The sequence below is a fragment of the Meleagris gallopavo genome, chromosome 17 (genome assembly GCF_905368555.1).
Source record: "Meleagris gallopavo chromosome 17, MGAL_WU_HG_1.1, whole genome shotgun sequence".
Taxonomy (NCBI): domain Eukaryota; kingdom Metazoa; phylum Chordata; class Aves; order Galliformes; family Phasianidae; genus Meleagris; species Meleagris gallopavo.
In genome coordinates this window covers 6,516,040-6,542,631 of record NC_139420.1, presented here as the reverse complement: position 1 = coordinate 6,542,631, position 26,592 = coordinate 6,516,040, and the positions used below count along the sequence as shown (strand labels likewise).

Below are 26,592 nucleotides of genomic sequence, written 5' to 3'. Positions count from 1 at the left end.
AAAAACAAGAACAAACATGCTATCATCTCCCTTTCCCCAGTTCCAGGCAGGCCAGAGCCATGTTTAAATTATCCCCCACTGCATTCAGGCAGATCATCAACTGTAAATTTTACAGAAAATAGTAAAAACGATAAATAAACATGCTTCTTTTGTAGGAGGTGAATATTACTGCTGCTCAGATTTATAACCCTCATCTCCCATACATTTTACAGCTTTTGTAAAAGTGCTGTCGCAGCTTCTGTGTTATGCTGCTAAGGTGGTTTCTCCCCCCTATTTAAGGAGCAGCATGAGCTTAGTGTGCAATTTAACTTAGGAGAAAGAGGAGCCCTGCTTGAGGGCTCAGTTCATCCCAAGAAAATGCCTGTTGGCATGGCTGGGAAGGGAGATACTCCCTAGCCTATCCCTTCCCATTCTCATCCCCATTCCCATCCCATGCCCATTCCTCTCCCATCCCCATCCTTGTTCCATCCCCATACTCATGCGATCAGATTCCTATTCCCATTTCCATCCCCATCCTTGTCCCATCCTCATACCCATGCTATCAGATCCCTATTCCCTCCCACTGCTACTGTCTGTGCACCAAACACACACAGAACTGGGGGAAATGCAGGCAGTTTTGGTGCAGGCACTGTTACCAGGGCAACCCATCCAGTCTATAGCTGCTGCTAGAGCTAGCAGACATTGCAGAAAAGAGATTTTTTACTACTTGGGATTGCTGTGCCTCTCAGAGCTGATGCTGGGCAGAGCCAACGATGCCCCACACATGGTCTCCTTGCTGCCAGTGCACCACCAAAAATAAGGGTTCTTGCAGAATCTGCAGCCCTGAGGGCAGCTGGCCAGGAGGAACAGCATAAATCCCACCAAAACCATTCTTTTTATAGAGCCTGAGGCACGATAAGAGGCAATGGAAATAAAGTTGGCAGTAAATCTCTCTGCTCACATGATGCACCCAAATAAACCTTCCTTTAAGGACACCAGCAGGGTAATAAAGCTGGCAGGACCGAGCTGCCTCATCAGTGCTCCAAATGCAGGGATGTCATTAATGCAATTAACGCTGGGACCGAGTGCCACCAGCCAGCCTTGAGGTCACAGCCTCACAAACACACAGGGAGGCAGGGTAGCAACAAAACTCTTTAATAGCTGGGTTGACCTGAGGATTTGTTCTGACAGAGGTAGGCAGCCACCAGCCTGCAGTGCAGGACAAGGAACACCAGCACACTCTTTGCAAAATACATTCGTAGGTGAGCGGCTCCCCATGCACAGAGACCCCCCCCATCCTGTCCCTTAGGCGCTGTGAGCTCTGCACACATGTTAGAAAAATATATTTTATTGATAATCTCCTTCTCCAGTGGAGTTTTCTTCTTTTTCTTTGAGTATAGGTTAACTGCCATCTGTAGATTTTGGACCTGTGCACACGCGTCTATCACCATCAAGAGTTAAAAGCCAATCATTGAGTATCTAACTCTAGGAAAGGCTGCAGACAAGATATGGCTTTTGCATCTCCATCCATCTGAGGGAGGGTAGGGACTCAGCTGAGTTGGGGTGTCTGGGGCAGCATGCAGCCCTGGACAGAGCCAACTTTGCAGATGCTTTCCAGGCACAGAGCTCCTTTGGTTTCCTCCTTCCCCATGGCCAGGACAGAAGCTGTGCTCCATGCCCAGGCCCTCAGTGGCACAGTCATGGCTTGGAGATGGTCTCATCCCGACCACCACCCCTTCACCCTCCCCCAAAACAGCTCCCTAGGTTTTTTCTGGCTTGGGAGCTTTTGCAATGAAGAACGGATGCTCCCAGGGGTGCATGCTGCTCTGTCTAATGTCAGTGCTCCCATTACCACACACAGAACCCAGAGACATCCCAACCAGTGCATCACGACCACCTCACACCTCAGTGCATCCTGTAGTGCTGCCCCCCACACTATGTTCTTCCTTGTTGGAATTATCTCCATCTCTACTGGAGAGCCAGAGGAGCTGTTCTGCGAGTGCACAAAGCATAGGGACAGCCACCAAAGCCAACAAGGCCCCTACATTGCAGCATCCATGCAAGCAAATAGCTGCTTGCATTGCTAAGGATGCTGCAGCAGCCAATGCAGGAGTGGGATGGAGCTGCTCAGCCCCACACCACCCCATTTACCTACTCCCACAGTGTCCAGCAGGGGCCCACCTGCAGGATGGGGACAGGGACCAGCAGTGGTGGCAGGGCACCATGCGTCCCCTCGGTGCCCAGCTCTGTGAAGGTATCAACCAAGCAAGCTGAGCAATGGCTGGGGAGCGAGCGTTTCTCATGCAGGGGGTTGATTAACAGCTCATAGCAGCAGATGGAGAATTACAAGAAAGCCACCCACTGGGTGGAAGCAGGCAGAGGAAATCAATCCCCTCCCCAGGCAGGGGCAGGTCCCCGACCATCACCATCACCTCGGGTAGTAGTCATCCGGCACCCCTGATAGGTTGCGGAGCTTCAGAGCTGCGTCCACCGTGCGGATGTATCCACTGATCATCTTCCTCATCTCAGGGGTGTAGGGGTCATACTCCAGCTTCCTCAAACCCGAGCGCTTGAAGTTGCCGTCCTTCTGCCCCTCGACACAAAGCAGGCGATCCTCGCAGGCGGCGATGCCCAGCAGCCCCACCATGCGCTTCAGCTGCTTGAAGAGGTCCTGCTTGAGGTCCTCAAAGTGCACCACCAGCACCTTCCTGCCAAAGCGCAGCCAATCCAGCGTGTGGGTCGCCCACCATGGTGCGTAGTTGGCCACGAACTCCGGCCACTCTGCAAGGAGCATGGGAACAGTAAGGGTGAGCATTAGGTGGCCCTGGGATCCTTGTGTTACTATCTCCCTGCTCTGGTGGCTTGGTCTATAGGGACTTCACAAGGCAAGACATCTCCTGGGACACGGGCATGTCTCACTTAACCCCAGTTTCTTGGCTAATTGATCTTTGCATAAAAATTGGGATTAAAAAGGATAATGAAACATTGATAACAAGCAACGACTCTCCTGGAAGTGCACTCTGCACGTGGCTCATGATGCATGAAGCTCTGGGTATCTGCCTCTTCCTCTCTTCCCCGAGAAACCAATGCCTGATTAATAGCTGAACTGTATTTAATTCCCCAAAGAATCATTAAACACAGTATCTCTTTCATTAAACAGATACAGGACAATTCACCTTGTGTAATCATATCACATAAAACTTTGCTTTGGAACTGCTCCAGGGACATCATAAAATTAATGTCATGGAAAAATATAGGGATTTTGCTGAGCCTCCAGCCTCTGCTTGCTTGCAGCCAAGGGAAGGAAAACCTTGGCTGCCCATGGCCACATCCAGCATTTTCCAACATCTGTTGAATTTCCCCAAAATCAGAGAAGGAAGTAGAGTGGGATGTTGAGCAGATCAGGGCTTTCTGCAGGAGAAACTTGGGCTCATGGACATGGTGACCTATGCTTCTCAGCAAGCCTCAGCCCAACTAAAGACCTGAAATGATGGCAAACCTCCACCTTTCTAAGCAAGCTGAGCCAAAGCTTAACTAACCTGACAATTGACCCAGGAGGTAAAGACGCATTAAAACATGCATCCTCTTTGGGTTGGGTATGAAACAGGAGCAATTCTTGCACCCCACAGCTGTGGGTACAAATGAGAGGAGTGACATGCTGTACCCAGCTGCATGGGGCTGGAGCCCAGGGGGCTTCCCTGTGGGTGCTGGGGAGGGCTCAGTTCATAACCAAAACGCCTTTGCTGGCATCAAGCACATGGTAATAACGAAATCCAGGCACATCACTGCAACAACAGGAAAAGATCCCCTTAAATAAACTCTGAATTAAGGGTAGCAGATGTTCAATCAAGCTAAATATTTTAACTCTTTCCAATGAAGTCAATTCCACAACAGCAATTTGTAAATTGCTATAATTAACAAGCCTCTGCAAGCTGTCTGTGCATGGGAAGGTGGCTCTCCGCGAGCAGCCGGGCATGCTGAACCCACTGGCATGGCCCAAGGGAAGGGGGGGAGGATGGAATTTGCCATAAGCAGTTATGGTGTGATTTTCACCCTGCAGAGGTCTGCCCTGAGGAGGACGTCCTTGTGCTGGTGGTAGCACAGCACTGACTGTCCCAGCCCTGTGGTGACACATGGAAATATTTCACCAGTGCCATTAGTTTTTAAATCTCTTCTTTCTCTCTGTGCACCAAGACATCTGCATTGAGGCTCACTGCCTTGTAGAGCTGCTTGTGAGAGGCAGAATTTCTTCCCTCACACCCAACCTCCTCACTACAAGAAAGACATTGAAACACTGCACTGTGGTCAGGGGAGAAATCAGGTTGGAAATCAGGAAAAATATCTTCTCAGAAAGAGTGGTGATTCATCAGCACAGGCTGCCAGGAAAGTAGGCTCACCATCCCCTGGAATTGTGAAGATCTGGCACTGGGGGACACAATAGGCATGGTGAGGGCAGGTTGGGCTCGGTGATCTTGGAGCTCTTCAATCTTAATGATTCTACATTCTACAAGTGGAGATAGTGTTGATGGGTTGATGGTGGGGCTCAACGGTCCTAGAGATCTTTTCCAACCTTAATGATTATACAGTTGCACAATAACCCTACTGGTTACAAGCCTACAGGATGCTCCTCACCCCAGTAGACCCAACATGGTAGCACCATGGGTTGGCTACGTGTGGATCAGCACAATCCCACCTTTGCCCCTCCAGTGGGCGTGTGCAGCAAAGCCAATGTGTCCCCCGTATTTGCGGTTGAACTCTGCCATCAGTGCCTTGTAGGGGTTGCGAATCAGTAAGATGGCAGCATCAAAGGCCTCGATCTCCTTCTGGCCACTCTCGTGGGTTTTGATGCAGATCGTCCGCCCGCTCCGCCAGTGGTCCCGCTCGCCCTTGAACCCTGTCAGAGTACATACAACAGTTCTGTAGCTATCACTGCTGTCACTACCATTTCTAAGTTCTCCTGATGAACTAAGAGGGGAAAAGGCCCAAAACATCGTGGTGGCTTTTCACAAGCATGCTGGCTCCGCAAGAAGTTCAGATAAAACTGTGGCAAATGGCTGTAAAATGGGGGAACTGATGTTCTCTCCTCCATTGCAACAACTTGTGTTATTAGAGGGGCTTACTTCTGCCTGAAAATGCTTCGTGCATGCCTAAAATTTTTTTCTTTTAAATTTTTTCCTTGCTGTTTAACCCTGTATGCAGCAGCTTCCCTGGAGCCTTTCCATGGGAGGCCAGCTCCCATCATTGCTGCAGTGGTGAAGACAGAAACACCGCCCTGAAGTTCCAACACCCATCACTGGTTGAAACACACTCAAGCAACGCAGATGCATCAAACTGTACTTTGCAAAGACTAAAACACAGCACAGGGAGGTTACAGGTAGAGCTCAAGTCTGTGAGGTTGGGTCCCTGGTTCACCAGGATAGGCCAAGCAGTGCAGAACAGCATCAGCACTCTGGTTCCACCCATACAGGTGGAGCTGGATACCCAACTCCATCACATTACATCCCCCCCCACAACTCACCTTTGTTGTAGAGGGACCCATCAAAGTAATAGCTGCCAGTGTAGAAGCCAGTGGCGAGCTCAATCAGGTGCCGTGCCCACGTGTTCCCAGCCCCAGGAAAGCTGGCCAGGGCAACAAGCTGCTTGGAGCGGGTGGGCAGGAACCGGCGGTCCATGCAGCGGTTGTCTGTGAGGGGAGAATGGGGTCAGCCTGCAGCATCTCCCTCCATTCCAGCCAATATTGCACTTCTATTTCCATCCCTTTCTTCTGTATGGGGTAGGAGCTGCTCTGGGCGCTCTGTCCTTGCTCCTAATCTTTTCTCCCCACATTATTTCCAACATACTGGTGGGTTCACCTGCTGGCTGCACACCACAGCTCGGTGACAGGAGAAAAAACCCAAGCAAGGAAGGATCTCGTTGGAGGCAGATGGCAAACTGCGATTTCCTGCATCTGATTTAAGCAGTAATTAAAAGTGTTTGTTCAGGGGACAATTTATTTCCTGGGAAATTAAAACAAATCGTGATTTCTAATGAATGGCAAATAGCTATTACAGAGCAGCTGCCTGGGGGATGGATGAAGCAGCAGCCGCCCAGTGCCCCCGTCCCGTGCCCACCTTGCACCTGGGTCTGGTAGACAAGCAGGAACTCAGTGGTGCCGCAGCTCTCAAACTCCTCTCCAGCACAGCGTTGGGCACAGAGCTGCTCATCCTCACGCTCATGCAGGGGGAAAAGCGTGGTGGGGAAGCCGCAGTGGCAGACAGTGCCAGCCAGCACCGACAGCGGGAACTCCTACAGAGATGGGCACATGGACAGAGCCACCCTCAGAGCCATGTTCAGGTAATTTATGTGGCACTTAGGGTCAAGGGTTACTGGGCATGATGGTGATGGATTGGCGGTTGGGCTTGATCATCTTGTCCAATCTCAACAACTCTGTGATTCTATGAGCAGGCATGGTAAGGATAGGTTGATCATTGGAATTTATGATCTTAGTAGTCTCTTCTAACCTTAATGATTCTATGACGATCTTGCTGGAGGCCTGCTGCAAGCCCATGGGCAGAGCCAGGGCTGCTGATCTCAGGCAAAGCACATGGGCAGGAGCAAAATCTCCTTCCCCCAGGGTAGCACCCTCTGATGAGCCACAGGACAACAAATTTCATCATTCATAAACAACATCACAATAGATGGGATGCAGATCTATCTAGCATGACGCATCTGCTGGCTCAGCTTTATGTGAAAGCCTCAGTACCTTCTCAGTGCAGAAGTCCACGCACTTGTCCACAGACATGTTGGGCATGGGCTGGCTGGCAGGCAGAGCGATGGTGACATTGTCTGGCTGGCGGAAGCAGCCCCGGAATATTGCACTGCCATCTGCAGAGAGAGCAAACACATCAGGTTGGGCTTGTTAACTCTTTTCTAATCGGATTTTAGCTAGCTTCTCTCTGGGAGGTGTTTGGAAAGGAAAACTATCCAGGAATGCATCCATCCTTCAATAGGGAAGAACCAAGATGGCCCTGCAGTGAGGTGTGCCTTGCTCATGGGCTGCTACAGCACATGATGGAACCCCAAAAAACCCAAATCCAGGTGGAGCTAATCCCACTGCCATCAGCCAGCTTGGCCAGCTGTAAGGAGCCAGCTTTAGCAAGTGGAATGAGCCCGTTATTGAACCACTCTCATCCTCTATCGATGTGATATGTTTCCTAGCTAATTTGGCTCATAGAGCCTTACAACCCCCAGTAACACGCCCGCCAGTGGGGACACCAGGATTTGACCCCCAAGTGGGATCCCCATTTTCAGAGAATGTGGACTCACAGCGTCTGGCAGATTCCTGGGCCAGCTCCAAGCGGTAGATGGAGAGACGGTTGGCTCCGCCGCAGGTGCTGCTCCGTTCACCCTTGCACTCCATGTTGCACTCAGATTCGCTGGCATTGGGTGCCTGAACCTTATGGCCACAGTAGCACTCAGCACCGAACTCCAGCCCTGCGTACAGGTAGCCCCTGGAGGGGAGAGGGGTAAGTGCTGGGCACGGAACAGGGAGCAGGGGTTGGCACTGGGGTAAGAACTGTGCTAAGGACAGTCCTTGGGTCTGGGGATGGTGGTGGAGGGGATGGATGGGTGGTGAGGCTACCACACATGGCCAGAAGAGCCCAGCACCACCTTTGGGCACTTACAGCCCCTTGCCCACAGGAAAATAGCACTGAACAGAGCCCATCAACTCCCGACCCTTTTCTTGAGGAGTAAAACTAGTTTCTCACATTCCCAGAAAAAATATATATATATAAATCAAAATGACACACATCTAAAGGAAAATAAAGAAGTGGGAGGGAGAAGGGGAGAGGAGCAGCTGGGGCAGAGAGTGGTGGCAGCAGAGAAGTCTGATGGATGCACGGAAATTAATGAAGGTGTGGTGCTCGCTCCCCACCCTACCGTTCAGCACAGTTGTCCTGGCAACGGAAGACTGTCATCTTCTTGTAGTCAAAGAAGGACACACCGCGCAGCGTGCGGCTCCGAGTGTTGTCCACGTAGCAACCAATGTACCTTGCTGGGGAGGGAGAGGAGAGGGTCAGAGCCTGCAGATGATGATGATTTTGTTATCTCTGATAGGGATGCGTTGACAACTCAGGACAGGGAGGAACCAAGGGGTCCTCAGGAGGACATGGATAGGAACAGAGCTATTGGATTAAGGAGAAATGCAGCATGAACCAGATTTCTTTCAGCCAGGAACTCATTTTTTCCCCAAGACATCGACACAGACAATATTTGCCCAGCAGTAACAGTTGGCAAAGTAAAGAGTGATGGCTGTGCTGAGAGCAAATGAGGATGTTGGAGGACAGGGAACAGAGCTGAATAAATAGTTACAGTGAAATCATTCATTTGATAAGTCTAGCCTTTTCCAATAATCTGAGAACAAACTCAGATTATGTCCTCACTGCATTCCTTCCTCACAGCTGTGCCCACTGTGGACAAGACCCACCCAGCTGTGCCTCTCCACCCCTACACCAAACCAACAGTGAGATGCCTTAACACAGCATGCCCTCCCTACCATAAATGTCATCATTTCCCACGTCCTGCCTGCATTGTGCATCCGTTGAGGTTCCTGCAGCAGCCCCACATCCTGCACCCCCCATTGCTGCCATGCCCTTGTGCACAGCCCCATCCATGCTGCAATCCAATTATCCAAACCAGCCCAGGCATGGGGTGGAGGAAGGCAGAAAGCAACATTCCTAATAACTCAAACCACCACGCAGTCATCGTTCGTTACTCCCAATTGCTCTCAGCATAACTTGGCATTTCTGCAGCGTTGAGCAGGTTTCGGCAGGTCAGCTAATTTAATTCATGACAGATCTAACCAGCACAGGATTGCTCTGGCAATTTTCACAGCACCAGTGACTGATGTGCATTACGTTCAATCCATCGCTCTTGACATATGTGTGCTGCAACTTATTAGGAAGGCAACTGGAATAATGAGGGAGATGAAAGGACAATGGGGGAGTGAGGGGCTGGCTGCTGGGTGGACCCCAGGCTAAGCAGAACGACTGTCCATCTGTCCACCCTCTTTTCTCCACTGCTCAAGCTGTTTAGCGAGCTAAACACAGAACCAAGGTGTTTCTCAAGGCTGTGCTGCAGTGATGCTTGAAACAAGTACCTGCCCCTGATTTTCCAGCTCATTGATCAAGGGCTGAGACATTCCCCAGCCCCATGAAGCTCCACTGCAGATGCTTTCCCAAAAGTCACTGTGCACAGCACCATCACAGACAGTGCCCACCACCAGGAAACCTCCAGCAATAGGCAAGGATTATCTGGATGCATCAAATCAAGCCCACTGTTCCATGTTGCAATCCCCCCTCTGACATGGGGAGGTGTGGGGACATCTCTGGCTGAGTGCCCACGTGGCTGCTTCCCCTTCTCTTTGTGTCACTGCTTGCTTGTGCACCACAGCTGGAGGAGCCCAGCAAAGACTGATTGTAGGAGGCTACAATGCACAGAGGCACAACAGGTTTTCATGGTGACTGACAGCATCTTCCCGCTAACCATCTGGCAAGGTCTTGGAAGTGTCAGTTGGCATTAACAGGACATCAAGGCTGCACATGGCACAGTGTGTTCCATGGCCCCTGTGCACCACATGAACACAATGGGATGCAAGCATCAGGGCAGGCACGTCATCCATAGGGAGCCTTCTCTCGGTCTCATTTCAACATGAGAAAGTGCCTTAAGCACCACAAGCAGTTTTACCTTCGCATTAAAAGCCCCATCACTTGGAGCCACCTTGTTCAACCTCCATCTGCAGGCAGCCAGAAATCTGCAGGTGCTCATACAAATGGAACACCCCTGGCACCAGGGCATGGGAACAACCTTGCAGAAGGACGGCAGGAACACGGGGACATCCTTGGCTCTCACACTGTTCAGCAACCATGATGCATCCTGTGGGGCTCAGGGGACACAAGAAGGCAGCAGAGAACCCAACAACAGCCAAACACCTTTCCAATAGCTACCACTCCTGCTGCTGACTTCATTCTGTGTTTCCTGTAATGGATAATACTGCAGCGATTGCCCTAAATACCACGGTGATCCATTACATTGCTGTCACAGGTGCACTGTACTGTGGCAAGCTGTATTGCTGCTCCTCACCAGCCCACTTTATTACTGACAACAAATCCTAACAGCTCTCCCACTGAACCAAAAAAGTGAGCTGCTGCCTTGCCAAGGGGTCACAAAGCCAGCAGGGAGGGGGCTTGCCTGGCAAACCCCAAGGCAGAGTCACAGTGGAAGCTTTCCTCTGTGTTTCTTTGGGTTTTGCGGACACTGGGTGCCAGCACCAGATGTGCAAAGCTGTCTCAGATCACCCCGTGGCCTCAGAACGTGTCAGCAAGCATGGAACTCTGCCTTTAGCTGCCTTCGGGATAAATAGATGACATTTTAAAAATCAATGAGAACTACTGCATTCACTTATGCTTGTTCATTAATAACACTCCTGCTCGACACCACACCACAGGCAGGGAGCTCCTGGCCAAGCCCAGCATGCATGTCACGCTTCAGTGTTCACTGGGGCCAATGAGATTGATCCTGAATTTTCGAAGGATGGGAGTTCTTGGGGCTGAGATGTCACAGAATTGTCAGATGATTGGAAAAAGACCTTCAGGATCACCAAGTCCAACCATCAACCCACCATAGAATCATTAATGTTGGAAAAGACCTCCAAGATCACTGAGTCCAGCTGTCAACCCATCCCCACTAAACTACGTCCCCAAAAGCCATGTCTCCATGCTTCCACCTGTCAGCACAGTCCTTGTGCATCCCTCCCATCAGGCAGTCCCAAAGTGCCCCTCACTGCAAGCTGCAACCTAGAGCACAATGATGCACAGAGTAAGAGTAAAAATGGAGTAAGTGCACTGGATGATTGGTATTTGGGAAGGGAGGGATGAAGAAGACAATCCTCCCCAGAGCATCCTCTGGACCAATAGTTTCCAAAGCAAGGCACATGCACCCTTGGGTGTGCATGACAGCCCACTGGGAATGAAAACAGCCCAATTTCATCATGCCATCCATATAGCTCATCAATAAATACCCATGTACTAGTGCCACGTGCTCAGGAACATTTCACCAACATGATGCAAGACCAAAATTCCTTGGATTTCAGCTCAAGGCCACCCCAGATGTACCCGGTCAGCCCTTACCTCTGTCCTCCTCCTTCTCACGGCTGCCCCGGCCCTTGGGTGCTCGGCTCCGCACCGCGCCGTATTCACCCGCTCTGCTCCTCTCTGCTGGTTCCTTGGCCATGCCCTTGAACCAGTGCCCACGCCGCCGGCCCACTGCCACCTCTGGGAAGCCTCGGCTCAGCCGTGTGCCCCCCAGGTAAGGCAGTCCCAGCCCCTCGCCTGCCCCAGGGCTGCGCTGGCTCCCTGCCACCCGGGGCTCCCCAGTGAAGCCAGCGTGCAGGAAAACCAAGCTGCCAGCTGCCAAGTAGAGAGCCAGAAGCGTGAAGAAACGTACAGGTCTCCGTCGAAAGGAGCGCTGGAATTTTACCCATAGTTTGGCCATAGCATCTTCATCCCTCCTGGAGAGCCAGGGAGATGCTCTCCTCTGTGGGAGATTCTGCATTATTCCCCTCCTGGATGAGCTCCCCGGAGGGACATAGCAGCGTGGAGGACCATGGGGAACAGATGGAGCTTTGGAGCAGATCAGTGGGTGCAGCAGCTCTCAGCAGCAGATGATCCCACAGGCATCTCTATCGTGATCAGGGCTGTGCACCCTGCACATGAGCAGTGAGAAGTCCCTGGGTGCATCACCAGCCCTGAGGTTCTCCATTCATTTCAGTCTCAGGGTGAGAAAGTTCCACCTGCAAGCCAAGGAGAAAGCATTTGTTAGTGGGACGTGTCACAAGCACTGTGGGCCCCAACATTCCCATGACCTATGGTTCTGCTGCCTGTCACTTGCTCATCTTATTTTAGGAAAGGAAAGGAAAATAAATGGAAAAACAAAGTGCCATTAGTTTAATGGCCTCTATGTTCCTGCCATCTGTCTTCAGTTGATTAAATAAAAAATATTGGTGGAACATATGGCATGAATTATACATAAATATTTTAATTTGGGTTCCCAGACTAGTTACTCAATCACCTCTTGAATTAATTATGCACAGCCCACAAAGAACCCATTCATTGGGATCCACAACCCATGGTCCCCACACACTGACCTCTCCCCAGCCCCAGCAAGTGAGTAAAGGTGGAATAAAGGCAGAGTAAAGACAGAGCAGCAGCCAAACAAGGAGACTACATGCTATTTGAGCTTCTGCATTGGTGGGCACCTCCAAGCTCTGCTGTCCCTTTCCATGTTCCTGTCCCCATTCACTCCCTCCAGCCCCATTCCTGCTGGGCTACAGCAAGGCAGTGCTGCATATAAAGAAGGGGCTTCAATTACTCTCATTAAGCCATCTGGAGCTCATCCTTCTCCATCGTGAACTGCAGAGTTGCAGGTCAATTACTGCACATTTGCATATATTCCATTAATGCCTTTGCTAATTGTCTGGAGAAGATAATGTTCTTGCCTTACCACTCCCTCGCTGGCTAAGGATTACAAACAGCAAGCAGAGCCACATCCTGACCCAGCAGGGGCTCAGGGCATCACTGGGGCCAACAGCATACAATAACACTGTTATAAAAACCACCCCATCGTGATTCCTTTATTCCCCAGCCCTCCTCACTTCATTATCCCTGGTGCCCAAATGCTCCCAGCAATGCTCTCTAGGACACTAGACTGGGGAGAACCATAGAGCTCACCCCCGGAAGCACCCAAAATACCCCCATCCTCAGGGCCAGATCTTTGCCCACCTCCTTAATTCCCAAGGTTCATCCCCTTGGCACCCAATGATGGCAGGCAGAGGTCCCAGCAGAACTCAGCAGTTGCTCATGATCTGAAGGAATGCAGCACCGATAATTTATACATCTGGGCCTCCTCTTCAAATTGCTCCACAATTAGTGAGCAACAAGGTTCAGCTGCCTTCAAGCACCACCTCACATCTGACCACTGCAAAACACAATGAAGTGCTCACGTGGCTCCCCCAGCACAGGAGAACAATCAGCCCATTAAAAACAGCAAATTAACGAACACAAGAGTTCCATTAGGAGAAGAAGGCGATTGAACTATCCAATTTCATCGCATCATTAGCATTTCTTATCGGAGAGACAGGGAAAGAATAGGGCTTTAAAATAGCAAGTGGTGGGCTGGAGGTGGTGGGCAGGGCAGGGTGGTGCAGTGTGGGCAAGGACCCCCTCCCCAGCACAATGCTGCACCGTGCCAGCACCGTTGGCTCTGAAAATGTGCACAGTGTGTGAAATAGAACGCATGTTTCACAGAATGCAACACAGCTTTTGGAGGAGCAGTGCAAGGCACGCAAGATCCAGCTCATGCTGTGCAGGATCTGAAGCACAGCGTGGAAGATCAAATGCATGATGCACAGTGTTTCATGCAGGATCCAGGCCGTGGTGTAGAGGATCCATGGCACAGCATGGAAAATCTACTGCGTGTTATGCACGAGTCAATGCACAGTGCTCATTTGCAGGGTGTCCCCATGTCCCCACTGCCATGCATGGTGTCGTCTCTGCGCCCACACCACTGAGGTCTGGCACTTTGCAGTAGTGTTGTCTTCTCCCTAGCACTCGGGTATCCTCCAGCACAGCCTGACAGGGTTGGTGGAAGGAGCATCCCTCCCTGGTGCGTCCCTCCCAACCATTTCGCCTCTGCAATCTGCACGCCTTTTCCTGCACACCTGTCCGGATGCAAACAGGGCCAGGCTGGTCCTATGTCATCCAGCAGCAGTTTGGGAACACTGCCTTCATCTCAGCCACGTTACTCAGTGCTCCTGCCTCCTTCCCATTCCCTCAGTCCCAGAGCTGCAGAAGGAGCCATCACCGACGTTGGCACCCTTTCGACACTTAAGCTCTGTGAAAAAGGTGATTTAACTCCATTCAAATGACTCCGTGTAGCTGGGAATTGGCTTAACCTAATGAGTCTTAATACATATTATGTTCTAGGTATTTTATGCCCAGTCTTCAAAATCCAGTTATGGGTTTCAATACGCCTTAGTGAGCCAAGATGTGCACCGGAGGGGATAAGCACTACCAACGGGACCAACCGCATGCTGCGTATATTGGCATAAAACCCACAAAGCCCATGGGAGGTCCATGGGGCCATCAGCCAAGGGCTGGCAGCTGTACCCCCCCCAGACTGCCCCAAATTTCACATAATTCGCCCATAGAGCCCATGCTTCACCCTCAGCTATGGGGGCTTTGCTCCACCCTTAGTAATCTGGGATTACTCACAGCAGAGGGGCAATTAAGAAAATGAGCTTTTGGAGCAGCAGACAATGCCTTCTGCAGCCTATTTAAATGAATACAGCACAAAAGATTTGTTCTTGCAGCTCTTGTTTTAGAGCTCCTTCCCAGAGGGGCTGATTTTTTTTCTTTATTCTGCATACCCATCCCTATGCATCCAGGTGCTCTTACAGCCCCACACTGGCAAAAGAATTTGAAGCAGATCCCAACATGCAATGGCAAAAGGTTGCACTGCATCTGGGGCTTCTTCCATTCAGTCGAATTCTGCTGTGCTTCCCAAATCGAAGTGTCTGGGGGACAGAAAAGCCCCAGGGCCACCACATCCCACTGCCTGATGGTTGTGTGTGGGGTGACACAATGGGGTCACTGCGCATCCATAGCCAGAGCCCTGCTGCTCCCATTGCCCTGTGCATGGCCGAGGTCCCAGATACATAAGGAAAGGGAATGTGCCCATGGGAAGGGGAAATTGGGCACAACTTGCCCAGGAGTTATGCAGAGTCAGAGGGGGAGGGAGCAGGGGATGAGTAGGGGCATCCCAGGGCTGGACCCCATTACCACAGAGTGCTCCCCAGCTCCACACCACTGGGAAACTTTATTTAACCCTGTCCTGGTGCCAGGAATGGAGAGCGGTGCTCAGCTCAAGGTAACCTTCACACACTTCCCCTCTGCCTCCTGCTTCTTCGTGCCTTATTTTTTTTAGCTTCATATTAAAATCTTCCACTATGATGCTGAAAGGATCAAATAAACAGGGGAGGCTCATGACAGGAGATTGCCATCCTCTGGTCTCCTGCAGATCGCGGGGAGGAGGAGAGTCCCTGTGCCTCTCCAAACCCAAACCCAAACCCACGGCTTTGGCAGAAGAAGGCAGTGCAAAACCCCATAGCCACATTTTGGGGGGATGTTATATCTTTCTTTCTTTTTCTTCCAATCCCCACCCCCCAAACCACCCTCTCGTTTACAACCCCCATCCCCATCACTCCCCTACCTGCACCCAGCGCTCGCCGATATCGCCGTCCCTGCGCTGCCGCCGCTCCATCCCCTCGGAGCCGGGGGGGCAGCGGGGCCGGAGGGCAGCAGGCAGTGGTTCGACCCCCCCAGGCCATCCCCCACCGCTGGGTTCCGCTCGGTTCGGTCGCAGAGCTGCGCGCAGCCCGGAGCTGCTGCGATTCGGTCCTACAGCGCTGCGTGCGCTTAACTCCTTCCCTACCGGCTGCTTTGTGCCCTTCGGTTCTTTATTTTATAGGTACGTCTTTTTCGGTGCACCGTCCCTCTTGGGTGATGCAGGGATGCAGCACCCACTCGATCCCAACTAAACCCACACTCTGACCCCTGCAAACCTCCCACCCGCTCAGGTTCAGCCCAGGATTTTCCAGCCGGGAATGAAAAATAAGGTTTGCCCCTTTATCTGAAGCCAGAGCAATTAATTAAAAAAAAAAAAAAATCAATTAGAAACTTCCCTTGGAGCAGCAAAAATTGGGATGGTAAAACATGGTGAGAGAGGGGTTGAACCTGCGCTTCTCTCAGCAACTTTAGCTCTGCGGGGGGGAGTTTGGAAAGCAGCCCCTCTAAGCCCACCCAGTGCCACCCCACAACCTCTCCATGCCCGGAATGATCAAATCTGGAGGAATACCTCTGTGTTGGTGTGATGAAGGCAGGAACTCTCCGTGCCATGGCCCCTTCCGCAGCCCACTCGGCGCCTTTGTTCCAGGCGGGGGCACGGGGGCTGGACGGGGAGGGGGGGGTTGTCCTCCTGATGGCCTCAAAGCAGTAGGGTCACGGCGTTCGGGGCAGCCTCCAGGCTCTCGTTGGTCGGCCTTGAGCTGTGAGAGAAGGACGGCGGCCGGGAACTCTCCCGCAGAGGGAAACTGCAGCCTCAGCGCCGTCCTTGCTGGCTGCCGGAGCATCCATGTGCGATGGAGCATCCGAAGCTGCCCCGGGCGGACGCACGCAGGGACGGCGGCGACGTTTCCATAGGAAACCGAGATGGGGAGTGCTGCCTCTGCTTGGCGCTATTTTTATCGTGTTGGGTTTCTCGGTGTGGCCTCCCTCCCTCCTGCCCTCCCTCCCACCCGGGCTGCCATCCCTGCAGCTCCCCGGTGAGCTATTGCAATCCCAAATTGCAAATCCTACTGGGATGTGGTGCGTTCTTCGGATGGGCATCAGCCAGAGGGAAGTTTGCTGCTTGCAAAGACCTCGTTGGTTTCTCTCTGCATCTCACAGCTGGGAGAGCAGTGAGGAAATGTCCGTGAGATGCAAACGTGTGGGTTTTGCAGCTTGCAGAAGAATTAAGCCAGCTCTGAGTGTGGCTGTATGTGTGAGAAAACAGAGAGACGATGACTAAAATTAGAATTTGCAAAAATATAACTGAGAGTTTTGGGGTTTTTTTGGGGGGGAGGGAGGTCTAGGAGCCATTGGGAGATGCTGGGCTGGGGGAGTGCTTCCCATGGACCTTCCCCATGGGTGTAAATGGAAATCATTCTGGATCAAGGACTCCAGAGCCTCAGCTTGGCCACATTCTACAGGCATTGAATGGCATTTTCCATCCTTAACCCATTGCCAGGGGACATTTGACACTGCTCTGAAGTGTTCCCAAGTGCCAGTGCCACCCCTCCTCTATGTCAAGGGAGCCAAAAGCCAATGTCAATGTTTCTTTAAACATCCTTATCAGGGGAAGCAGCACCGGGGTGACGTTTCTTGGGTACCTACATGTACATGGGATTGTGCCCAGAGGGCCACCGCTGAAGGGAGGTGGCAGTGCTGATCTATGGGCTCTCAGATATTTCTAATTCCCTGGGGCTGTCTCTGGATGGCTCCTCAGTAGGGAAAAGTAGGATGACGTGGTGCATTATAATAGTTAAAAAAAAAAAAAAAAAAAGACTGTAAAATCTCATTTTGAGGATTATGAAGTGCCAGAACACACACACACCAAAAAGAAAGAAAGAAAGAAAAAAAAAAGCTGTAAACAGGATGTCTGAAAAGATCTTAAGCATAAAGGTCAGAATCTACAATTTAAATGGCTCGTTGTTGCTTTCTTGCTCTGTGTCGCTAATGAGCCATGATGCAAAAAAACAAGTTTGTTCTTGAAGCCACTGCTCTGAGTCCCTTTGTGATCCCAAATGCCAGCTTTTTGAGCAGCACATGCTGCCTGGGGTGCTGGAGGCAGGGTCACCGTCCCCAGAGGTGTTCAGGGAATGCAGAGATGTGGCACTGAGGGACGTGGTTTAGTGGAGGGGATGGGTTGGGGTTGGACTTGGTGAGCTCAATGATCTTTTCGAACCTTAATGACTCTGCGATTAGAGGATGAGTCCAGAGCTCACAGACATTGCGCTAAATGGAAACCAATGGGATGAGGAGATGCCTTTGGGTCATTCATTGCTTATATCCTTGCCAGGGGGTTGGAAAATCATCATTCTGATGTCTATGCCAAAATTCCAGGGGCAGCAGAGCTGCGTTATCAGGGAGCACTGATGAAAAGTCAACACCCAGCAGGTCCCACGTTCTCAATGCTTGTCTCCACTTTGGCCAACCAGAGTGACGGGAGCCAGAAAGGAGAGAGCCTGCAAAAACACAAGTGCTGCAAACCAATGAGCCTCCACAAGCAGTGCAGATGGTTGCCCATCCTCTTCTTTTCCATTTTGCACTGTTGCATCACATCCATCAGGGACCATCCCCAGCGCTGCGTTCCCGGCCCCATGGGAGCAGCAAGCATCTCCCCCAGGGACTGTGCCTCCCAGGTGCCATCCTCAGGAGCTCACACCTCTCCCACTCTGCTTTTTCTTAATTTACTCATTAGGATGGCAGTGATGGTGATGCAAGCCTCATGGGAGAGTTCTGCAAGCACGGAATGGAATCAGGGATTGAAGATCAAAAGCATTTTAGGGAAGAAGGAGGAAGAGGAGGGATGTATGATAAGATAGGTTTGCATGAGTACGCATGGCTCATTTGGGGAGGATGTGGCCTCCCACGTGTTGGCATTGTTTTTGTGACTGTTTGGAGCTCAGGGAACTAAAACACAAAACAAACAAACAAGAAGAAAGAGGGAAGCATGTGGATTAAAGCTGGAAGGAAGACGATTAAGGGATTGAAGGGAAAAGAAGTGCAGAGGATGTAGATGGAGGGGAGAGCTCCCCGCTCTGCCTTAGGAAACAAAAGGGGAAGAAAGAAAAGATTTTGATAAGCGCTTTAAAAAATTCATGAGGTTTCTGTTTCTCTGTTTATTTATTTCCTCCCTGGGATAAAGTCCTGGAATAAAACATCTCATTTGTCAGGGTCCTGGGGGAGGAGGACACACGTCATCTCCCCTATGGATAAATTACAGCTCTGCAAGGGTGGGACAGCAGGAGGGGACAGCTGGGGCAGGAGGGGATGGATCAGGGTTGTGCATAAGGCTTTGTGCAAAAGCCCTACCCACAGCAAGGGATAAAGCCTCAGAGTAAAGGGAACCACATGGGGCAGCTCACGGGTGACATAACCCCCGCAGATGTTGCCCCTATCGGTTGAGACCTCCTCTCTTTATTTCCTGCAAAAGAATCCAGTCTGGCCGATGCCATCTGGAGCCATTCCCTTTACCTTGGAGACGAGTACGGTATTTTTATTATTATTATCCTGCTCTTGGCTGAGAGCTGCCCTCCAACAAACGATGCCATGAAGATTGCTGCAGCTAATTCCTGATAATGTTAAGATATTGAGGGGAGAATACAGCCCATAAAGTCTGGGTCTGCTCGTTCCTGTACTGAAGGAATGGCTTTTTCAGCCATTTCCTGGTGTGATGAACGGGGGTGGTACATCACAAATTAACTGCCAGTAAAATTCCGGCTGGTAAAAAGATGAAGGAGCTGTTTTTCAATGGAAGCTGTAAAACCATCTCCTGAAGGAGAACAGCTTCAGCCCCCGGCTCCCCGCCTGCTTACAGAGCCACCATCTGCCTCTGATGGTGCTGTCCTTCTCCCAAATCAGCAATGCCCCAGGGCTGTCTGCTGCAAACTGTTTGGGCCTGCCTCATAACTGTCACAGCCACAGCCCTGCTTCTGGTCCTGTCCTGGCTCTGGTCTAGGACTTGGTCTTGGTTCTAGTTCTGGTCTTGATCCTTGTTCCAAATGCGGTCCTTATCCTTGGACCTTATTCTATTCCTGGTCCTAATCTTAGTCTTGGTCCTAGACTTGGCTCTGGTCTCGGTTCTGATCCTGGTCCAGGTCTTTATCTACTCCTGGTCTTGGTCCTGATCCTCCTCCTGGTCCTATTCCTACTCCTGCACATCTCCCAGCCCATCGCAGCAGGACATTCCCACAGGGGAGGGAAGTCTCCAGGGATAGGTCCACTGCCCGCAGCCCTCACCTGAGAATGTTATCCAGCAGTGACAACTGTATTTCAGTGCCCATGGCAGCCAGCGTTCCCCACTGCAGCATAATCTGCCTTTATTATTTCTTTCTGCTGTTTCCATTTCCTCGTTTGCGTGTTACAGATGAGCTGAGAGCACGCAATCATCTGGATTCTTTTTTCCCCCTCTGGCAACAGGGAATTCATCACCAGTTTCATACAAAAAGGAGGACTGAGAGAAAGGGAGAGTGTATTTTGGCAGTCCTGCTAGCCCCAGGGACTCTGCAATGCATGGGACCCTGTGGACCAGCCCTGCTGTCCCTGGGCTGAGAGCAGGAGATTACTGCAGCTTTAGAGCAGACACGTGTAATGGCCGTGTCCTAGTTTTTGTGAGCAGAATCCAGCATAAAAAAGCCACATTAGTGGTGAGAGCAAATATAGTAACTTGCTCTCACATTGGCTTTTCCAGTGTTACTAGCTGGAAAGCCGTGCCGGGGTCACCAAGGAAAATGAAAAAGGGGCTCTTTGTCCCCCACCTCTCCCTCCTTCTTGATAGAAAATCATCTCCAGCAGCACTGCCAGCTGTCCAACACGGTCATATCAGCTCCCTCGGGGTCAGCAGCTGATCCTCCTGCCAGCCCCAGGAGGAGACACCTGGCAGATCCTGTCCCTGTCCTCATCTCTGCTCCTGTGTCTGTCCTTGGCCCTGTCCCCATTCACAATCCTTCTGCTGTCCTTGTGCCTATCCCCATCTCATCTCCATCTTTATTCTCCATCTCATCCTTATCCCATCCCCATTCTATTCCCATCCTCATTCCCATTCCCACCTTATCACCACTCCCATACTATCCCCATATCATCTCCATCCTCATTTTATGCCATTCCCATTCCCATCCTTATCCCATTCCTATCCTATATCCATCCTCACTTAATGCCATTTCTGTTGCCATCCCCATTCCCATCTCCATCCCTTTCCTATTCCCCATCTCATTCTTATCCCATCCTTATCCTATCCCCATCCCATCCCCACAGAGCAGTGGGGAGCCACCACAGCAGAAGTCACCTTGCCATCTCAGGCAGCTCATTCCTGTCAAAGTAAAGGCATTAATTTCAATATCATTACTAATTACTAATTAAAAGTCCTAAATCACTGGAAGCAGAGGCTCTCCCCATGGGAAGGCTGCGTTCTCATTCTGGCACATCTCACCTGGATCGCCCACCCCAGCTGGAACCAAAACTGTACCACAGCAGCCAAATGTGGGCTCCCAAATTAAAAGAACCAATTAAAGCCATTTAATCACTAGCTGCTGCCAGAAGGGAGCTGGAGGAGCATCGTGCCACCTCTGCACATGGGGACCACCCCCAGCACCTTCCCCCTCCCTGCCACCACCATGCCCCCACCCTGAGCCACAGCTCAGCTGTGTATTCACTGTCTGTGCTCCATTATCACCAATCAATATAACAGTTATTACCTAATGGGCTAAAACTGTAATTCTAATGTCCCAGATCTGCATATTACAGCGCAGCTAATTGGTACAGAACCGATGCAGGGGCTTAATGAAAATGTAAATTCAGGCACATTAATCAAACAATTATTTTGCAACCACAAGATAGACAGTGCTAAACCTAATTAAGAAATAAACAAAGTTAATCAGTGAACAGAAAACGTTTACTAATCGTATAAATACGTTGCAAGGAAGAAATATTAGGCAAGAAGTTATTAAAGATTCCCAAACCTGTTCCTCTCACTACAGTCCTTAATAAGCCAGCACTCTGGCTTCCAGGAAGCACTATCTCGATTTTATTAAAGCATTTGTTCTGCTTTAAGCTCTACTGGGCACCAGAGAGCAAGAAATACATTACTCTGCAAGATGAATAATTGCATCAATTTAAAATAATAGGGCTGGGGACTGAACATGTGTGTGTGGGTGACACCTAACGTTGAGACCAGTGTATTTTGGGCTTAATTATCAGAAGTTAGTTCTTCTCCAGCTCAAAAGTTGATTCTAAGTCAGACATAAAAGTTGTAAAAAGACACAAACATTAATGCTGCCAGCATTTCTCTTTCCTCTTCATGTTCATAGCTCCTTGTCAAAACCTGCTTGGTTAGCACAATTTCTGTACATAAATGGGAATACTTCTCCCCCAGCCTTACTTCTGCTGGATGTTGATTTGCACAGCAAAGTGATCTGAATTCCTGGCAGCATCGTCACGCTTCCTGCAGCCTCATGAGGAGGTTGCAGCAGGCTAGGGGCTTGGTGGGGAGGCAAGTAGCAAGCTGAGAGCATCTGATGATGGAAAGCAGGCAGCAGGGTTGCTGCTGCAGCTGTGGCTCACAGTGATGGACAAGGTGATGGTCAAGACGATGGCCAAAACGATCACCAAGAGGATGGCCAGGACAGTCACAAATTGATGCCCAAGACAATGATTAAATGATGGCCAAGGTGCTGCCTCAGCCTGGGTCTCCATTTGGAGACTGCTGGCTCCTGGGATGGAAGATGGCGAGGGCACTCTGAGGAAAGGATGCTGCTGTTGTTACTGATGGGTCCCTGATCCTGGGGCATGGCCAGGGCTGGGGGCCCCATCATACATTTTGGGGATGATTCAGCTCTTTTGTTCCATTCCGTTTGCATGAAAGCCCTGCACTCAGGACAAGGTAAAACCTGTCTGGGAAAAACTAAGTTCAGCCAAAAACAGCCTCGACTGTGTTCCTTGGCAGCAAATCCTCTCCACATTCCTATATTTTCAACCCCAAAGCCACATCCTCATTTCCCTTCTGGCCCCAGTGGCCCCTTAACTAGCAGTGGAACACTGTCCTGGTGCCCCACACCCTAGCTAAGCAACTTATCAAAAGTGTCCCACCTTTAGGGACATCCCCAGCTTTCTGCTGTCCTGATGGGATGACAGATCAACCACCCAGGAGAAGACAAGAGGAGGCAAAGGATGCTGCAGGGAGCACCCGGATGCCTCCAGTTCTCCTCCAGCATCACGGCACATACTGGACTGCAGTGAACAGCAGCTGGAGCCCTCAGGGTGCTCCTTGCCATGACATCACCATGTGTCCCCATGTCTCTCCAGAGCAGATTTGCTGTGCCAGCAACTGCACTCCATTGCTTGGCTGCAGGAGGAAGAATTCAATTTTCAGCTTTCTGAGCCCAAACGGTGGCTGGCTGCTGCTGCTGCTCTGCAGCACCTGGCTTGTTGGCATTCTCAGCAGTGCTGCAGGCTCAGCAGGCCCAGAGCTGCTGCAGAGCACTGAATTATTCAGCTGCAGCAGGGCTGTGAGCTGATGGAGCCAGTGAGGGCTCTGAGCACAGCCAGAGGAAGGACTGAGCTGAAGGTTTTTGGAGCTCCCAGAGCTGTGTCCCGATTCCAGAAGTGACAAATCCAGGGCAGCAGATGCTGCACCTCACCCTGATAGGAATCTGCCTAAAAAATAAGTTAAAAGCTGGGGAAAAAAAATCCACACCAAAGAGCCCTGCAGCAGGACTTGTGGAGGAGAAAAACCACCATAGGGATATCACAGGTGGCAGCCATCGGGTGGCCTTGGTGGCATCTCAGCACATACCATACTACCAGTCCTATGGTCCCAGCTACGTATTTATTGGGATGCTGCCACGATGGATGGTACAGAAGGGCTGGCAATCAATCTAGACAAGCATCTAGAGTCCAGTCTGAGTTGCTCATTGACCAAACTGCCTAAGTGCTGGGCACGTGTCACTCCAATATAGGCATGGATGCTGAAGATAGACAGGGTGATGCCACTGCAGTACATGGGAAGGGGAGGAAGGCTGCACCTCAGACTGGTCCCATCCATCGACATCCCCCATGAAGTGGATGGAAAGAGCTGCTTTGCTGCTGAGGGTGAGGAGAGCTGTCAGGGCAGGAAGCAGCACAGGGCAATGGGTACAAGGAAGATGGGTTTAATTGGGTCACACCGGGTGCAAAGGACAGCCATATGGCAGGTGGCCAAGGTGACTGCTGCATCCCTCTCCCCTGCCATTTGGAGATTAAATGAGCCCAGTGCCAAGAGCGCTCAAGCCCTGTCCTTCACGCTCCCATTGTCCCCAGGGAGGATGCTGGCCAGCCTTCCAGTCCCCATCTGCTGCAGGCACAGGAAGCTCCGCAGTGCCCTGGATCACCCTGAGGCTATGGGATGGGTCACGGGGTGGTCGAAGCATCATTCCCCATGCAGCACCACCAGCCAATTACAGAGATTGCGAGGGCACAAGTGCCTTCCCGGGGTCATTTTTCAAGCGATTAAAAATAAAAAGGCCCAAGCGCAGCTCATATTTCAGCATTAATGTTGCTGCCAAATATTATCATGTCAACGCGGGCTGGAAAACGGAAGCAATCAATAAGAGAGAGGCTCCAGTGCTGAGCAGTGAAGAAGCACAGCAGCATCCAGCTGTGCACTGCTGGATTGGGACTGTCTCATAGGGCGTTGTTTTCCTCTTTCCTCTGCTTTCACTTTGGTCCAGGGAGCCCAAATCCAAGATAATAAATGACGGGGAAGCATCAGTTCTCAGGAGCTGACATAACCCAGCAGGAAGGTGCAGGAGGAAGAGCTGCTATGTGGGTGCTGTCACCCCCCTGTTGTCATTTCTTACTGCTCTGAATCAAATCCAACTCTTCGTTCGTCCATTGCATAAGAAAACTGAGCTCATGTCTCTCTTTGAATGAATTATTCACACTTGGCTCCATATTCACTAATATTTAAAAGCTGCTGCTGTGGGAAATGCCATTCCCTTTTTTCCAGACGTTGTTCCAGACGATTCGGCTTAAACCATTCACCAAAGAACAATCTGACGCACTGGGGTGGTTGTTTTCTTTCTCGGAGCTGCGTGGCCAGATGGGGAGAGGAGGAGGGAGAGGACAGGAACAGAGCTCCTTCCCCTGGCATGTATCCCTGGTGCAGGACACACAGAGGACAGCACTAGGGATGTGCATGAGGACATGTCCTGCATGCTGTCACCTCGCAGCAGCCTTCAAGCATCATGGAATCATTAAGCTTGAAAAAGACCACTAAGACCATCAAGTCCAGCCATCAACCCCTCACCACCACACCCACTCAGAGAATCATTAAGGTTGGAAAAACCTACTAAGAACACCATTTCCAACCCCAACCCCCCACCCCATGACCACTAACTGTGTCCATCAGTGCCACATCCTGATGTTCTTTGAACACCTCCAGGGATGGTGACCCCACCACCTCTCTGGGCAGCCCATGCTAATTCTTGGCTTGGTCCCAAGGAACTCATTATTATCCTGGTGGGCACTGAGGGTGGGCAACAGTAAGGACTCCAGGTAGCAGAACTGCTTCAAGTCGATCTATGGGCCAAGCCCATGGACCTGCAGGTGGCATTGCGTCCCCAAAGTCCCACCTGCCTCCCGTAGCCACGCAGGAGTCTTTCAGCATCTCCAATTTGGATTTTAAAAAGGAAATTCTTTCTCTTACTGGCAGGACAAACAGCCCCAAAGCTGGTTCATTGAGACCTCTCCTGCAACAATCAGGGTTTCCATGGCAGAGCTCTTATCGGGCAGATAGCTATCCACTGTTCAGCCCTGCTGTTAATCACTCTGACCCTCACCCCAGGGACAAAGCAAGCAACAGAGACACCCACGAATTTCTGAGGCTCCTCTGAAGCTGAGGCTCTCAGTTTCAGCCCTCCCCACCCATAAACCTGAACGCTTTGCTCAGTGGAGCTTCCCTTTGGCCCAACAACAATTCCTCCTTTTGGCTTTCTGCTGCCCCAAGCTTTTTTTCTCTAGGTTTGGTGTAATCAAGATGACATCCTTTTTGCTTCAACGGTTTCTGGAAGGAGATTGCTTGCTGGGATTTGTCACAACACTGCCAGAAGAAAACAAGGAACCATTTATCCACATAACCCCAGTGGAGCCAGAAAACCCACTCAGCTTATGCTCCGTGCATTGCCACGGCTCTGCATCGCTTCCATCAGGCACGTCAGCCCCACAGCCCCACCGAGAGCCTCCATTCATCTCCTAAAGCACCAGGAGATGCCCTCTGCACAATACCTGCACCTCAGGCAAGCACACAAAGGCAGCTTTGCACCAGCCTCTGTATCAGCGATGCTGTTCCCAGTTCAATTTCACCTTTGCAAAGATTTCTCTATCCAAATTTTCCCTTTCTGACAAACCAGCCCACTTGCAGCCGGACATTTTCTCCAGGTCTGGCTCCAAGTTTGAAAGGCTTTTTATTTTGGAGCTGAAAATGGACCAACTGTCCTTGGAGGCGTCACCAAGAACAAAAGCTGATACCTGATTTTCCTTTCCAATGTTTTCTCTCCAGCGCAGAGAGGAAGACCAGACTTACATTCATGCATGTTTCTAATTAGATGCCACTTTGTCCCAGCAATTTATAGAATCACAGAATCATTAAGGTTGGAGAAGATCACTACAATCATCCAATCCAACCACCAACCCATCACCCCTATGCCCACCAAACCGTGTCCCTCAGTGCCACATTTGTTGATGTTGGCAGCACCACTCCAACACGTGGGGGAAACCACCACCAAAAATCCCATCCCAGCCTAGCAGACACACCGTGATGCTCCACACCATTTATTATTCAGCTGCTGCAAACATGAGACAGGCACACATTGTGGGGCCTCTGTCTGTACAAGAAAACCTGCATTATACCCAGTTAATATTCAAACTGTGATTAATCAAAATACTCCTCTTGTTGTTCCAATTACGCTCACTGTTTGCCTGCACATCCTTTATTTTTGTTTAAGCGTGAGCGGAGTCAATTGGAATCGTGGATTGATGGTGGCTGCCAAACACTCCCCTCTCTAATGGCAATAAGTTACATTCCCATTATGCAGCATGCAACAAAAAGGGATGATATTTATTCTGGGGATGTTTTCTTTCCCAAGAAACACTCAAAATACAGCTGCCATGAGGTAACTCAGCATCACAGGTGCTGTCCTACAGGAGGGCACGGGGTGGCTCTGGA

The 26,592-nt window shown here is 50.8% G+C and overlaps 1 protein-coding gene across 2 annotated transcripts; it reads right to left on the bottom strand.

Moving 5' to 3' along the window:
• Positions 1 to 1,118: 1,118 nt before the first annotated feature.
• WSCD2 (WSC domain sialate O sulfotransferase 2) lies at positions 1,119 to 16,280 on the bottom strand. 2 transcript variants are annotated; one of them, XM_010720195.4, is made up of 9 exons: positions 15,931 to 16,280; positions 11,148 to 11,809; positions 7,900 to 8,014; positions 7,285 to 7,469; positions 6,722 to 6,843; positions 6,090 to 6,264; positions 5,498 to 5,662; positions 4,673 to 4,873; positions 1,119 to 2,760 (listed from the first exon to the last, which is right to left on the bottom strand). In XM_010720195.4, exons 2-9 carry the CDS (start codon positions 11,569 to 11,571, stop codon positions 2,408 to 2,410), a joined length of 1,740 nt encoding a protein of 579 aa, XP_010718497.1. In that variant the 5' UTR covers positions 11,572 to 11,809; positions 15,931 to 16,280; the 3' UTR covers positions 1,119 to 2,407. The 2 variants fall into 2 exon arrangements, with proteins under 2 accessions (XP_010718497.1, XP_010718499.1); XM_010720197.4 differs by lacking the exon at positions 15,931 to 16,280 and adding an exon at positions 15,286 to 15,838.
• Positions 16,281 to 26,592: the final 10,312 nt, after the last annotated feature.